Source organism: Thunnus maccoyii, chromosome 22 (assembly GCF_910596095.1).
Source record: "Thunnus maccoyii chromosome 22, fThuMac1.1, whole genome shotgun sequence".
Lineage (NCBI taxonomy): Eukaryota > Metazoa > Chordata > Actinopteri > Scombriformes > Scombridae > Thunnus > Thunnus maccoyii.
The window spans coordinates 12,456,640-12,471,722 of NC_056554.1; the positions used below are offsets into that span (position 1 = coordinate 12,456,640).

Sequence of the window (15,083 nt, forward strand, 5' to 3'; positions counted from 1 at the left end):
TTCTTTTACTGCAGTGAGACCTCTTCCCCTCCAAGGAGTGTAAATGAAACATTGGCTTTTAATCAAGTTGTACTTAGATTCAAATTAAGTTTGCAGATTTGACATTACTCACACAGCTGATTTATTGTTCCTATTATGTGGTGAATACCAGGGAAGAAAAAACAGCCTTAATGACATTATGATGCTTTAATATGTTTTATTGATGAAACCAATGTTTTTGTTAAAGCTGTTGATTGAATTCATTAAAGTTTAATAAATGTTGTCCTTGGCAGTATCATCCACCTACTGCCCGTCTGCTGGGGGAGACGACCGCAGCATATCCGGTTCCTCCGACGCTTCCGACACCAGCCAATCAGACTGCAGTATCGGCAGCCGGCTTGCTATTTGGACTGAACCAGCCTCCACCCCGTCTGAAAACATCAGCCACGTGGGCGCTAAGGTGGCGCTACAGAGCGTCGAGAAGCTCTCTGTCAACCAGGGAGGCGGAAACCGGCCTGCAGCCAAGGCGCCCCGGCAGCTACAGGAAATCGGCCGTCAGAGCTCATCCGACAGCGGCATCGCCACCGGCAGCCATTCCTCTTATTCTGGAAGTTTCTCCTCCTACACAGGCAGCCTGGATATTAACCCTGGAGAGGAGTTCGGGTCTGTTTTCAGCTTGCCTCCACACTTGGCTCAAGAGTTGAGCCCTTGTACTTGCAACGCAGTTCCAGGACATGAATACCAGGTGCCGACATCACTTAGGTATCTGTATGACACTCCCAAGAGTCTGTTACAGGAGGGAAGTGCCAAAGACAATGAACCCTCCACCTTAACTAAAGGCACTCCTACCCCTTCAGAGTCTTTAAAAGGGGTTAAAAGCAGTGCCACGACCTCTGAGGGTCACTTAGAAACTCATGAAAGACTGTCTGTGAGAGAACACTTACAAGGCCCCTCAGAGGAGGGCAAGAAAACCAAGGTGGCGCCCTCTAGTGACAGTCAACATCCTGACTCCTGTCACATCTGCAGCTCTCTCACATCTGTCTCCAGAGCCATCGTGACCATCTGTTCAGTGTGTGGTGGATTTAAGGTAAGATGGAGAATATCTCTGTGTTTTTGTGTGATTTTTATTATTTTTTTTGTTTCAATGTACCCTTTCAACCCAGAAATACGTACATTTCTATTCTCGTCGACCATCTGTTTGCTTTAAAACTCGTCCCGAACGCACTCTGCTGTGCAACTCACTCGTCATACAGTAGCAGCTTGTGTGAGCAGGTCTTATCATCACCGTATCATCTGTTCTGTAGCTCGCCTGTCAATATGACCTTTGTGGTATCGTGCAGGCTGATGGTGATGCCAACTAACAACTAACAGTCCCACGGCCCATCTGTCTCACGAGTTAGCGTCTCGGCAGCCAATCGAGTTTGACACTGTCATTGTATCCAGCAGATTTAGACCTTGTGAGTTGTGAGTGACTTGCAGTTTTTTTTTTCCATCTCCTTTTTACACCTCTTACTCTTGTTTGTGCACGTTGGAGGAAAAGTGTTATTTTTCTTGGGTTTGTAATGGCTCGGAGGCTTACTTACAACGGTTTCTTTGTGAGTGTTCTCTTTTTTTTTTTAATGAGCAGTACATATAAACTCCAAACTAAATGTCATCCGAGTTTAATTGCTATCATTACACCCAAGATACAAAAACGAGCTTCTGAGGTGTTGCTCTTCTTGTAAAATCTTCTCAGTCTGAACTTTATCAGCTGCTGTGTGAGGTTTAGTTGTCTTGTAATAAGAGGTTTCTTCTTGACTTGGCAATCATTGGAGTTTTATTTAGAATCATGTCTTGGTGAGTTTCTATAGCTGAAGAAAGTCCTGTTAGATTTTTGGATAAATTAGTTTTTGCTCTTTGATTCTGTTCAGAACCTGCACATGTCTGTGTAGTAATCTGCTGTACATTGTTAAATATCCTCATGCACAACAGCTCCTTAAATGTCAAGCATGAACTATTACTTAATTTGCTTTGGAAAACACAATCATTAGAACACGAGGAGCAAAATAAATGAAAGCCTTTTTCTCCTCAATGTCAATTTATTGAATACGTCAAACATACAGCTCCACCTGCTGGTAGGGCATTTAGTAAAAAAAGCAAATTGGGTTTGATTACCTGTTTTTAATGTGTGCCTGGATAAATAATCTGTTCTCTTTGTTTCACTTCGGCTCCCAGCAAACTAAATTAAACATGAGAGTTATTGGCCAGAAGCTGATGGATCAGGCATGAGCGGTGAGGGAGGGCATTTATCACCCTCAGCCTGAGCAGCACAATCCACCCCTGAAGTGTTTATTGGCTCACAGCTAAAGGGCGAGTTCAAAACAAAACATGAAACCGTTACTAAATGCATTTCACATTTTTTTAAAGATATATCTATTAGTGCATGACCATTATTTTAATGATTCTATAATTGCAGTCATGCTGTTGTTATCAGACTCAGGTTTGATCCGGCTGTTTGTGGGTAATAAATCTGCAGAAAAAAAATCAAAATGGAAGACTGGATTGCGCTCTTGCCTGGTGGATTCAGAGTGTTAATAGTTGCCTCACAGTGTTTAAATGTAAATTAAGTAAATTTCAAGATGTAGAGATTAAACAATTCATTGTAGCTCATATTAAAAAAACAGGCTATGATGTTTGCTTCCTGGTGTTTATTTTGAGTTTGCAGTCATAGTCTAATTAGTATAATTTTCCATATCATTTCACAGGGGACACCATTCACCCCTTCAAGTGGCTCAGCGACACCTGCCATACCAGGTAAGTGTAATTAGCTGCAAGGTTAATTGCACACTTGCATGTGTTTATTCTGGCGTGCATGAACAGATTTTGTTGCATGTTCAGAAAATAATTTCTGTAGCAGCCACAGCTTGCTGATTTGATTAAAAGATGTGCATTTGGGACAGAAATCAAAGTGTGTTGAAGGGTTTTTTTGCCTCCAGAACATCATATTTTCAACCCAGCAGATCAAAGTGTTGACAAATCACCATGCAGAACCATCACTGGCAGTGAATACAACATTGCAGTAAAGACAATTCTGGAGAAATCCTGCGTCTCACATGGATCTGGTAGCATCTGCAGCTCAGAGAAGCAAACAGTGAAGACGAGTGAGGAATCACTGTTGCCAAAAAAAGGAAGAGAGAAATTAGCCAATCTCTTAGCTGATCTGCTAGGCTATCCAAGAGCGGGTAGAGAGCCAGAGGCAAAGCCTAACAGACTGAACTTGTATGAGTCAATGAGCCCTGCATTTGGAAATGAGCTCAAATCGGCACCAACTGGCACCTGCGTCCCATTACAAGATCCCCAGGAAGACAAGAGAGCCGTCATTTATGAAAACTGTTTAAAGTGTCAAGGAGAACACTGTCGCCCTCCTCCACGCGTTGTACCTCCCGAAATGTACCGCAACAGAAACATTTCCACCTCACAAACCTTTCCAACTGGGCTGCACCCGAAGAAAAGTCAACAACATGAAGCTGCTACTAATGAGGAGCTGCAATATGAAGCTCACGGTCATGGATCACAGAGCGTGGACGGGCCGTGTCAGTATGAAGAGATGAATGGTCAGACAGTGACCAGTGAAGGTAAGAGGCCTCTTCAGCTGATTACAAAGCTCCTGCGTCACATTTGGTGTCCTTTTCCTCTTCAGTCCTTCGAAATGGACCCTATCTTCTGTTCTTCTCTTTGTAATCAATAAAAAACCACTTTCCTCCGGGCTTCTTTGGTTTAATCATCTGCTTGTTTTCTCTCTGCACTCTATGATGTTTCTTTTTGTGGTGTTGCTTGTACGACTGAGCATTTTAAAGTCCGAAAAAAGAAAATTAGAAACGAAATATAGGCTTTACTGCAGTTTATTTCTGATATTAGAGAGTTTAAAAGGAATTTGGTACCACTTTCTAATAAGACACCTTTTCATAAAGGGTTTATAAAATTGCAACTATTGTTTTTTATAAATGGTTAATAAATTGTTAACTAAGGTTTTATAGATATAGTTATAAGGACAACAATCTCTTTTAGTGATTGGACCATATGGCGCCTACTTTCCGCCAAAGAGCTGCAGAATATCTTGATCCAAATCAATTTATTGACCTATTATTAAGCATTTATTAATGTGTTATCAACATTTAATATGTGTTAATACTATTAGTGCCAAATAAAAAGGCTTTTTCATAACCTGACTAAAATCTGTTTTCATTTTATAACTGATCTTTAGAGCATTAGCCATTAATAAAGCATTAGTTAACACTATAAACCCTTTATAAAGGGCACATTACTAGGAAGTGGTAATCAAAAAATCTGATACTGGTATATTATCCAAAAAATACTTTTATACAATACCTTTAAGCTTATTAAAGGTGTTATTATCAGCTCTCTGCTGAACAAACTATGTAATGGCAATACTGCAAAATCTCAAACATGCAGAATCTTTAGCATTTCTGTGCTGCAATTTCTATTGGCTTATACAACATATATGGTGATTAGAGCCAGACAGATCATTGGGCCATTTATATCAGCCAATATTGGCTTATTGCAGATATATCGGTATACGTGGTGGCCAACAAGTAACAAGAAAGAGAAGAAATTACAGTGCAGAAATGTCAAAGATACTTATGAGGTTCTTTAGAGACTGTGTTTCTCTTACATAGTTTGTCCACCAGAGAGAGCTGACAAGTTTATCTTTCAGTTGGAGCACCCTGGTAGCCGATTGCTTACTGCGCATGCCGCATAACCTCAACGTCCCTGGTTCGATTCCAGCCACGGACCTTTGTTGCATGTCATCTCTCTCCACTTGTTTCCTGTTTGCCTCTTCACTGCCCACTATCTAATAAAAGCAAAAAAAAAAAAAATGCTGGAAAAAAAATCTTTCAGGTTTATTTTTCAACTGTTAAAATGACCTGCTCAGTAAATATCTCAGGTACAATTCTTAATTTTGTATGTATTAATGTAAAAAAAAAGACTATGGGCAGATATTGTCAGATTTTTAAAGTTTCACATGTCAGTATCAGTCTCAAATCCAGTATAAGTCGGGCTGATACTGATACCAATACCAACGTATCTGCAATACGCTTAAGTCAGATAATATTGTCAGTCAGTAAGGCCCACTGATATGAAGGCTTTCCACATTATTTAACTGAAAGTATTAGCGATATCAGGGTGTTTCAGTATTGTTAGGGTTGGGTTTGATGTTTGCACAGGACACGACACTAAACCGTCTGCTGCATGTTCAAACTCTTTCCCTGCATGCATACTGTGATGTGTCTGTCCCTTGTACATAATCCAATACAGACCTTATTGAGAGTAAAGGGATGCTATTTCCCCTTTGTGTAATAATTTGCAGTATTTTGAAATGATTAATCAATCCATTGTTAATTGTTCCCATCATTGGATTTGCAGGAATTCATGCATTTATACCCAACAAGCACTTTGTCTGCTTTCATTCACAAAATGGATTAAAAAGAGAACAATGTGGGATTATTTTCTTCACTGGATATTGGCACATATGGTTTCTTATATTTAAAGCACACTATATTTTTCTCCACCACCAGACAAAAGGCTTAATAGTAAAGAGGAAAGACGCAGAGCTGATCCTGCTTATGAGATCATGGAGAGTCGGGCACCAGAGAGAAACTCAGAGGTAGGCCAATCCAAAACTCTAATCCGCTTTATGCTATCAACTGCTCACACATTTTGGCTGTGTAGCTCATTGTGCTCCGAGTTCAGCCAAACATTTTTGTGAAAAAATCAGATATCAGGGGAATACAAATTGATTGGGATTATAAAGACGGAATAACAGCTCATATGTTAGTTTTTTAAAGCAGCTCAATTAATATCTGAAATTGAATTTAGCAGCTCTGAACTTCTTGTCCAGTGAACTTCTTGAGTGTTGGATTACAACATTTTGGGGGCTGTAGTTTGTGGTGCCGTTAAATTTGCAGGTGTTTCTAGTGGGTAGACACTTCTAAAACACTTTTAACAGGACTGATCATCATAATTTTCATGAAGGTACATTTTATTGCAGGCTGGATAGACTGCATTAGTTTCAACTAGTTGCAAGTAGTAACTGGCAAATGAGTGTATATCATGATAAATAGAAATAAATGTACCTACATGTTGAAAACTACATGTTGCATGATATACAGTATATCCTGGGTTGGCTCACTTGTGATAATGTTCGTCCTGATAACTGTTTACTGGCTAGCATAAATGGCTAAAGGCCAGTTCTGGGCTGTGGCTCATTGGTTGAACCTCTGGTTAAATGTCACTGGTTGTTGTAGCTAAATTAACAATTTAGGTGTGGTGGTAGACAGATTTTTTTTTTAGATTTCAGAAAGCTAGCTAGCCATTTTCCTCTATTTTCAGTGTTTACACTAAGCTAAACACTAGACTTTAGATTTTACATTTAATTTTAATATTACTGTATATTTCATAATTATTATTACCTAACTTCTATTCTATTTTTATACCTCTCTGTGGCGTTTGTGGGTGTTAACACCAAGACACATTCTTTGTATGCTTGCATACTTGGCTAATAAAATAGATTCAGATTCAAAGGTCAGATATGCAGCTTCTGGCTCCAGCTCCGTACTTAACACACAGACTCTATCTCTGAATATTGAACTGTTCCTTTCATTACACGGCATACAAACAATTTATTTCGGAAATTAAGATTGATAATTTAATAAATTCAGTTTATTTCACAGCCTTTCATTTGTTTTACTGTCTGGAGTGCTCTGTAATGGAACATAGACATTGAAAAATGATGCTAGTAGTTGAAAATTCAAGAACCCATCTGCTGGGAAATGTAGCAATAAAGTAAGTTACATCAGTTCATTACCGATATCAGCTTTTATGCACTAGGCTCATTCATCCTGAGCATGATGATGGTCCCATCAAGGAATCCTTCACAGTGGCCTCTGTGACACTAAGAGCAATATGACTGTACTCCACCACCGATGTTCACACCATCATGGTTTAGTTGGCCGTCTGGAACCACAGATTATGGGGGCCGCAATTTGAAAGGCATGGTCATCCATCCATAACAATGAGGCATCGCAGACATATTTCCACATGTGAGACATAGGCCTGAGCTTTCCATAAATCCTGAATATCAGCCTCTCTGCTTATAAATACTCCCAACATGTCCACTGAGCTGTTGAGGAGCAAGTCATTGTCACACTTCTTATGTAATAAACCTATGCGCAGGGTATAGGCTAGTTATTCACTGCAAATTCTAATGAACTGTGCTTCCTGTTGGTATGTCTTGCAGGCAGAAGAGAAAAGCAAGTATGAGCTAATGGGCAGCTGTGGTCAGCAGAGGTTCCTTCAAGAGACTGAAGGTGAGTGAGACATCCCGACATCAAATAATCAACATAATAAGGTTGTTTTTAGGTTTATTTTCCAACCAGAACAGTCAAGTATATGCAGATTATTGGAATGTAGCTGCACAAATGGATTCTATTTTTTCTCAATGGACCATTTTAATTTTTTTTTTTTTTTTAAGTGCTCTGAACGCTTTCAGCTGTGCATTACCCAGGCTTCTTACAATAACCAGGACCCACTTACGGAAAGTGAATTAAATTGATGAGTCATGCACCTGAATCAACATAGCCACAAACACATCTCCTATGGCTTGGCGTGCATGAATTGAAATGAATAAATAAATAAAATGAGGCTCATCTAGCGTCCGAAATAGCAAGCTGGCAGGACACACATAATGTTTACTTTACTTCATTCAGGGTGATGGAGTACAACATTGATGGGAAGCGGCTACCTATACATAGCACATGCAGTACGGCATAAGTTATATCTCATGTTCATGACCACTGTAAATGAATAGTTTTACTCTCTGTGAATGATTTGTGCCTCTCATGTGTCATCATTACATTCAAGTCACAGAAATAAGCATTGGTTTTTCTGAGAGATAAATCCCCGGCGATCTCTTGAAAAAACAGGTCTGTTTTGAAGTTATTTACAGAGTAAAGCTTTGTTATCAGGTATCTATAATAAAGAAATTTTCCATTATTTTGTATTTTCATGTTGCATCACTTTCAGCTATCATTCACCTGGGAAACAGGTTAAAGGCCAAGCATAAAAGTTCATTCTCTAACTTGGTAATAGTAGTTTATAGTAGTTAGTAGTTTGTCTACTTAGAAGTTTTCAACCACGGCATCATGAAAATTTATTTCTTCATCTGCATTTTATGTAACACCACAATCTTGAGTTACGTAAGAGCCAATTGTGTCAAGAGAAAACACACATATGTAACCAAACAGAGAGTGCGGTGACGCTTGACAGGATACCTGCCCTGAAGTGAGGTGAGAGGACAGTTGTCAGGGGACGTTTGGCCACTTAAGCATCCCGCACCCAGAAACATGCCCTCAGTCTAATGCACACCTGCTCTAGAAAGTACCAGCGGCTGTCACAATGTGGCACCAAACCCATCAGTCATGTTCATGTACCTACACACACACGCAGCTCGGCTCCCATGTCATCTTTTCCATCATCCCCCCATCATCCTGCCTCAGCAGGCAGTTAATGGACGGGGACGTGCAGGAGGTGGCCAAGTCCAGCGGCTCAGGTTTACGTGACATGCAGGCTCGATGGATCTGAAACGAGGACAAAATTTTATAGTTAGGTAACACTTTATATCAGAACAGCTTGATCTCCTGATTTCATATAACAGTGCAGTTAGCAGCTAAGGCAGCTGATGTTATATTAACTTATTTAGATTCCACATTAACACAGCTGGCTGGTGTGTAGGCATTAAGGTTTCTAGTGGGACGGTTTTACCTGTGGCACTGCTTGCCTGAAGGCTCCTACTAACAACCTTGCAGGTTTATTGCATGTCACACTATGCAAAATGGGTCTAGCAAAATCTTGATTGCAATCAGTGTCAGACTGTACAATATTAGTTTTGAGGCACGTCAGATGTGCAGTGAATTCCTGATGAATTGTAGCACTATTTTATGAAGGTACAATCAATCTGTGCTATATTCATGTTTTTAAAATGCAGCAAAACAGAAAACAAGCTTTGACTATACCATTACCACAGTTATCTTATTCAAAAATGTGAGTCAGTTGTTTTTTTGGACAGTTCTGTTGTTATTGAGAGAATAGAGCAAATTTAAACTCTCACATTGGCTGTTCATCCTTTTTCTTTTAACATGAACATACAAATAACTGAAGAGAGTCAAACAAATAATACAGGGAATAAAATAACATCACCGAGAAACAAAAGTGGGAGAATAAGAACAATAATAAAAAGAATGAACCTACTCACCTCAGTATATTAAATTAAGACAGCGCAGCAAGGGCATAGAGAGGCAAACACACCTGTATATTTTATAGAATATCAAAGGTAGTTGCTTTATACAAAGCAGGGGCTTGTATACAGAATAGAGATCTCAGTGAGTGTATTTTGAATCATTTCGTCATGTTGGCTGGTTTGTAGAAGTTAGTCATGGCAGCTGTCACTTTGTGGGAATTTGGTGCTAAGTTTTGGATGCTGTCAGAGTTGATGCTGGCTGCTTATGTTCCCTAATTCTTAAAATTGGCCGTTTGTGGACATGTCTCACAGTGCAATCTAGGACCACTGTTCATAAGAGAAAACCCACTGTTGCACAGTGTATAGGGGCCTTTAGTCTCAAGGGTAAGGGTTTAATCTGGTTGCTTTGGTGTATTTAGAATTGCTCTTGTCTACGTAATTGCTTTTAGGTGAGAAATCTTCAAAATTTCAACATTTGGGGGTCACACTTTGGATAAAATTTACCCACTACCATGGAGACCAGGCTTGAATCTCTGGCTATGTTACCTGTGGCTTGGTCGTGAGTTGCAAGGGGGAATCCAGCGAGCTTGTTACTACTTACTGGTCGGTCTGTGCACCTGCTCATGGGAGCAAGGGTCGCAAGGTCGAAAGACGCAGCTGGCACTGCTGTGTTTAGAGGGGGAGGCCACGGCTGACGATCCCTCCCAGGGCATGGTTGGATTTAGCAGCGACAAAGACGATGTTGAAGGGTCATTGGGTTTTCCAAACTGCGGAGAAAGAGGGTAAACATTTCAGAAAATCATCTTCATGGCAGCGTTCTTTTAGCATTTGGCATTACCATTTCCAATGGAGGTTAGGGTCATACAAGTAATCTTTATGTAATCTTTTTAATTGAAGTAAAAATATGATGTATCAAATGTGGACTTAGACTGTAGGTGTTCTACTTTATGAGAAAACTGCGTCTCAAATGTTGGCATTTTGAGCACAATCTTGACTCCTTTGGATCCACTCAGGCATGTTTTCAACTCCACACCACAGCTTAATGTCTGTCTGCTACAATAACATGTGAAAGGCTGAAAACGAACTCGAACATGTCTCTCACCCTGAAGACACAGCTGTCATTAGACTTGTGTTTTCCCCTCAGAAGCAGTTGACTTTTTGAATTCAGGTCACTAAGTGCAGCCAGGTATCGCCTCAAACATCTCCCCTAGAGGCTTTGCAAAGTGTATTATCGCAAAGTCCCCCCCAGCCTTGAGCTGTGGGCGAACCCACCGTTGTAATGGCACCCATTATAAAACAGCGCACTTCTGCAAGGGCTGGTTGGTGTCTGATCAATTAGGAATCAGGGCTGTTAGACGTTGCCAAAGGCTGCACCCGCCGAGACTCTGCTGGCGTCTAATGGCCTCCCACTGATTGTACGAGTGTTCCTTGGGGTTGATGCTTCAGAGTTGCGGGTAATGGCCACTACCCGCTGTCACTTAGTAAGAGTCAATAGCAGGTGAAATCTTTTTTTGTACCCAAGTGTTACATATTACGCAGCTTCTGCACAGCATTTACAGCACTGCATCTACATCATAGTGTAGTTATATAACACCAGTAACAATACAGATACAATTAAATCATGATTATCTTTAAGGTTACTGTGAAAAGTAAAATGTGTATGTGTTTATAAAGTGTTTCAGAATACAGTAGGATCTTGACACATGTGATGGAGCATTATTTACTTAAAGGAATATGTTTATTTCACTGTATTTACTGTTAGATGTCTATAATAACCATTATCTTCTTGTTTCGAGCTGTTAATGCCCTAAGTATGAACTGCTTTCTGTTGCTGCACTGCAACTGCTGTTGGGACTGTCTCACACGTGACGGCACACGCAGTTATAAAATCTATTTTTCAGTCATCTAGATATTCTCTTTTATCTTCAAACATCAGCACTCTCACAGTGACTGACACAAGATCAGCAGCGTTTATGTTTCCTTTCCATACGGCGTGTTTTATTGTGAAGTGCTGGTGGAGGATCTCAGTAAGAGTCTCAGCTCTTTGTTTATTGAATTGTAGGTTAAAGTTCTTTTTTTGGGGGGGTGGAAAACCTGAGTAAGTGTGAAATTGTTGATCAGAGAAAGAAGGTGGTAGATCCATAAAGAGGACAAGAAATGGTTTTGGTGGATTTGTAACTGTAGTGGCTTGTCAGTGATGTTTTTATCACAACTTTGTATGATAGCTGGTGGAGATGTTAGTCAGTGGAGTGTGTAGTTTTTTTCTGTAACAGCTATACTTCCATTGGCATTTATGCATTTATATGCAGTTTATACACACACTATAATGTACTTATAACCAGATATAAGCATGTTTTAAGTGTTTATTAATGTATAGCATTTGTCAACAATTCCAACGTGTCTTCTCATGAAGACACAATTTACGTTATTACAACTATGTTTTACTATGGTGTTATTTATTATCTGTTTATACAGCAGCAAAATGCATTAATAAATGTTTATTTCTACTTACAACTACATTATAATGTGTTATAAACATTTATTAAATGTTTTTATGCAGTTTAAAATGCTAAATAGGGGAACTTAATTGATGGTAACACACTTGTCTTTGGTTTAAAGTTAACACTCACCAACTTACAGGCTTACAGGTTGGTGGTGATTCCTATAAACAGTAAATGTAATTTCAGCAGTGTGTGAGTTTATTTGGCTTTATTGTCTCTCAGTTGTTATATTTGCACAGAGGTAACATCACAAATAAATGTTCAGGAGAAACTGAGCTTATATTTGCTTTTCACCAACAGAAGTACCCCTGTTTTTTGAAGGTTGTTGCCATTTTTGCAGCATTGTACTGTAGATAAATTTAATCCAGCTGTTCAGTGGCAAACAGTATTTATTCAGCCAGCAATGAACTTTACTCTGCACCTCTTTATCCTGGGTGGCTGTTAGGTTTATGACGGGTAAAGCTATCGGGGGCTTCCTGTTGTCACTGGAAACCAACTATCAAGCACAATAAATTACACAGACAAAGCACTTTAGGCAACACCGTGGCTGTAATTTATGTGTTTGACAGGAAAAGCTATTCAGTTAAAATGAGTTGAGGCGACATTTCTTGTTAGTTTTACTTCACACCTCTTTTTTTTCCTGCGGACTGCACTATTTGATCAGTTGCATGGATTCTTGAAACACTGGCTGTTATTACGCAGAATATGATACCGTTTGTCTTCAACATCAGGTCAAAGTTGAACTGTAGTCAACTTTAATTAGTCTGTTTTTGAATACATTAGACTTAGAGTAATTGCACAAATGTACATACTTTTAAACATTGATTTACTCATTTTAAATAGAGAAGTTTAGTGTGTTGTTTTGTAGCTCTGTTGGTGCAGCAGATATTGGGGAGGAAAAAGAAATGAACTCATCTGCATTTGTTTTTTTTATATATTTTTAAAGTAGGGGCATTTTGGCATTTTTTCAATGAATAACATTTACATAAAAAATATATTTAGGCTGGATTTTTTTATTTATTTTACCAGCATGTAGCTGCTCTTGTATAAGGTTTATTGGAATAATAAAGGTATCAGCTTATCAGGATTTTGAAGAAAAACATGACATACTTGTCAGTAAATGCACCAGTATGTTTTCACATGTCTCAGGCATTCAATATTGCATATGGAGCTTTGCATAAAGTTTACAGCAGCATAACAGAATTGACAGGATCGCTCGATGGTGGAATTAAAAAGGCAATAAGTGAGTGTTTTACTGCCCCATTGCACAAAATGACCATAATGCATCTCATAATTTATCCCTGGGACCTATCAGCTAATTATGCACAATTAGCCTCTGGGGGGGAAAAGGGCAATTCAGTGGGATACAATGTGTTCCAGTCTAACTGCTGATCCAGTATCTGCTTCTGCGCTTTACTGCTGGAACTGGATAATGTGGCTGCCTGCATATAGTCACTTTATTACAGATACCTGTATTTTAATTAATCTAACTGACTCGAGGCTCTTGGTAAGTACTATTCAAGAGTTAGTCCATCTTGAGGGGAGATATTCTGGCTTTTGATTAATGTTCGAAAAAAATGTTACAAATAATTACCGCCTAAGGATAAGGCTGGTTTTATTTTATCTTTTTACGATTGTCAATAAATCCTATGAAAAAATGAAAACCTACAATGAATTTATCCTGCTACATATTGTCTGTGTAGCCACAATCTGGTAGAATTCATGCTGCTGTGTGCAATAGATCTATATTATTGTCCAAAAACAGTTACAAACACATAAAAGAGCCATCCTGTTGCATGATGGTGACATATTTCTAATTACAATGAACACAGCCGGTGCAGAGACGTCCTCTCAGGAGTGTGAACAAAACTGTATCCTCAAGCAAAACACTGCCTGACATAAAGCTTCTTTATGATAGATGCTATAAAATCCACTGCCCATGCTCATGAAAGAATGAAAGAGTTGTAGTCCAGATACAACTGCACAGCTATTTAATGTGTTTTTAATGGTTTTTGGATGGTTGGAGTTATTTGGCAGGGAGATGCAGTATAACTTATCAGGCTACACAGACAAAACTTGTTACCGAAACGAGTTGGTTGCTGGTCTCTTCGATGGAATTTGTTTCTAAAAGTAAAAAGATAAATCAACACCAAGGTTCACAGCTTTAAGGAGAATATGGCTATGCTACTGACGAAGCTGCACTGACACAAATGAACAAACCTGAGCTTCATTACTTCACTACAGGTTACCTGTCACAATATATCAAGCCTGTTGCGAGAAATCTTGATGTCCTGTTTGATAGCAATTTATGTTTTGAGTAACATATCACAAAGCTTGTCCAATCATGTTTTATCAGCTCCCACACCCACCCCCTTATTATTGCAACAGCCTTTTCTCTTGTCTTCTTCTCTTGTCACTTTACATTGGCTCCCTGTTTGTTTTAGGATTGATTTTAAGATCTTATTGATTACCTTTAAGACTCTTTATGACCTGATTCCAGATTACGTTTTAGACCTTTTAATCCCTTACGAACCTTTGCGTAGTTTGACATCCTCGGACAGAGGTCTTCAGTCTCTTCCGGAGTCCAGGCTGAAACCTAAAGGGGACAGAGCCTTTGCTCTTTGGAGCGACCTGCCCAAGGAAACAAGGCTGTCTGATGTGGCACTCAGTTGGTGTTGGAATAAAAATTAGTTCCCGACTGGGATAATTCACATAAACGCCCCCTCAAGTCAAATCAAGATTTTGGTACACGACTTGCTGAAAGTTGACGTCATAAACACAGAAACACGGCGAACAAAAGTAAATGTTCAGTTGATGGCAAGAAAGTTTTTACTAATTCACGTATTGCATATCAATTTTTTGCTCACATGTAATTTGTAATATGGTATTAGGTTGTAACTGTTAGTAGAGTGACCTAGATTATTTATTAGCATTAACCTTGATAACAAGTCAGGTAAAGCAATATTTTAGTTGTTTTAGGGAATGTACTGGTGCAGCAACAAGTCTGGGACAAAATACAACACATCATCTTTGTAGCGTCCATATTGTTTCCACATTATGACTAAAAAGCTCATGAACAGACAGAAGTCACACACCGAACTCGGGGAAATGGGAGCATCTGAGGAGCACCTGAATGCAGCATGAGTCAGTGTCTTCTTTCATCGGAAAGCATTTCCTGATTTTACCTGAACTACCTGCTTATTTTACTTGACTTTATATTTTTGCATTTTACTCCCTTTGTGTTTTATGATGTTTATTATTTTATGGCTTTTAGTTACTATTATTATTATTATTAACAAGTCGTTATT

The 15,083-nt window shown here is 39.1% G+C and overlaps 1 protein-coding gene across 6 annotated transcripts in view; it reads left to right on the forward strand.

Moving 5' to 3' along the window:
- The window catches only part of LOC121888788 (protein Dok-7-like), a 38,882-nt gene that overhangs the window by 17,597 nt on the left and 6,202 nt on the right, over nt 1-15,083 (forward strand). For 3 of the 6 annotated variants that reach the window (XM_042400280.1, XM_042400279.1, XM_042400278.1), the window contains exons 7-11: nt 273-1,066; nt 2,724-2,772; nt 2,955-3,593; nt 5,556-5,644; nt 7,277-7,346. In XM_042400280.1, coding sequence (XP_042256214.1) covers nt 273-1,066; nt 2,724-2,772; nt 2,955-3,593; nt 5,556-5,644; nt 7,277-7,346 — 1,641 coding nt within the window. The remainder of the gene's footprint in view (nt 1-272; nt 1,067-2,723; nt 2,773-2,954; nt 3,594-5,555; nt 5,645-7,276; nt 7,347-15,083) is intronic. The other 3 variants (XM_042400281.1, XM_042400282.1, XM_042400283.1) reach the window with 3 other exon arrangements.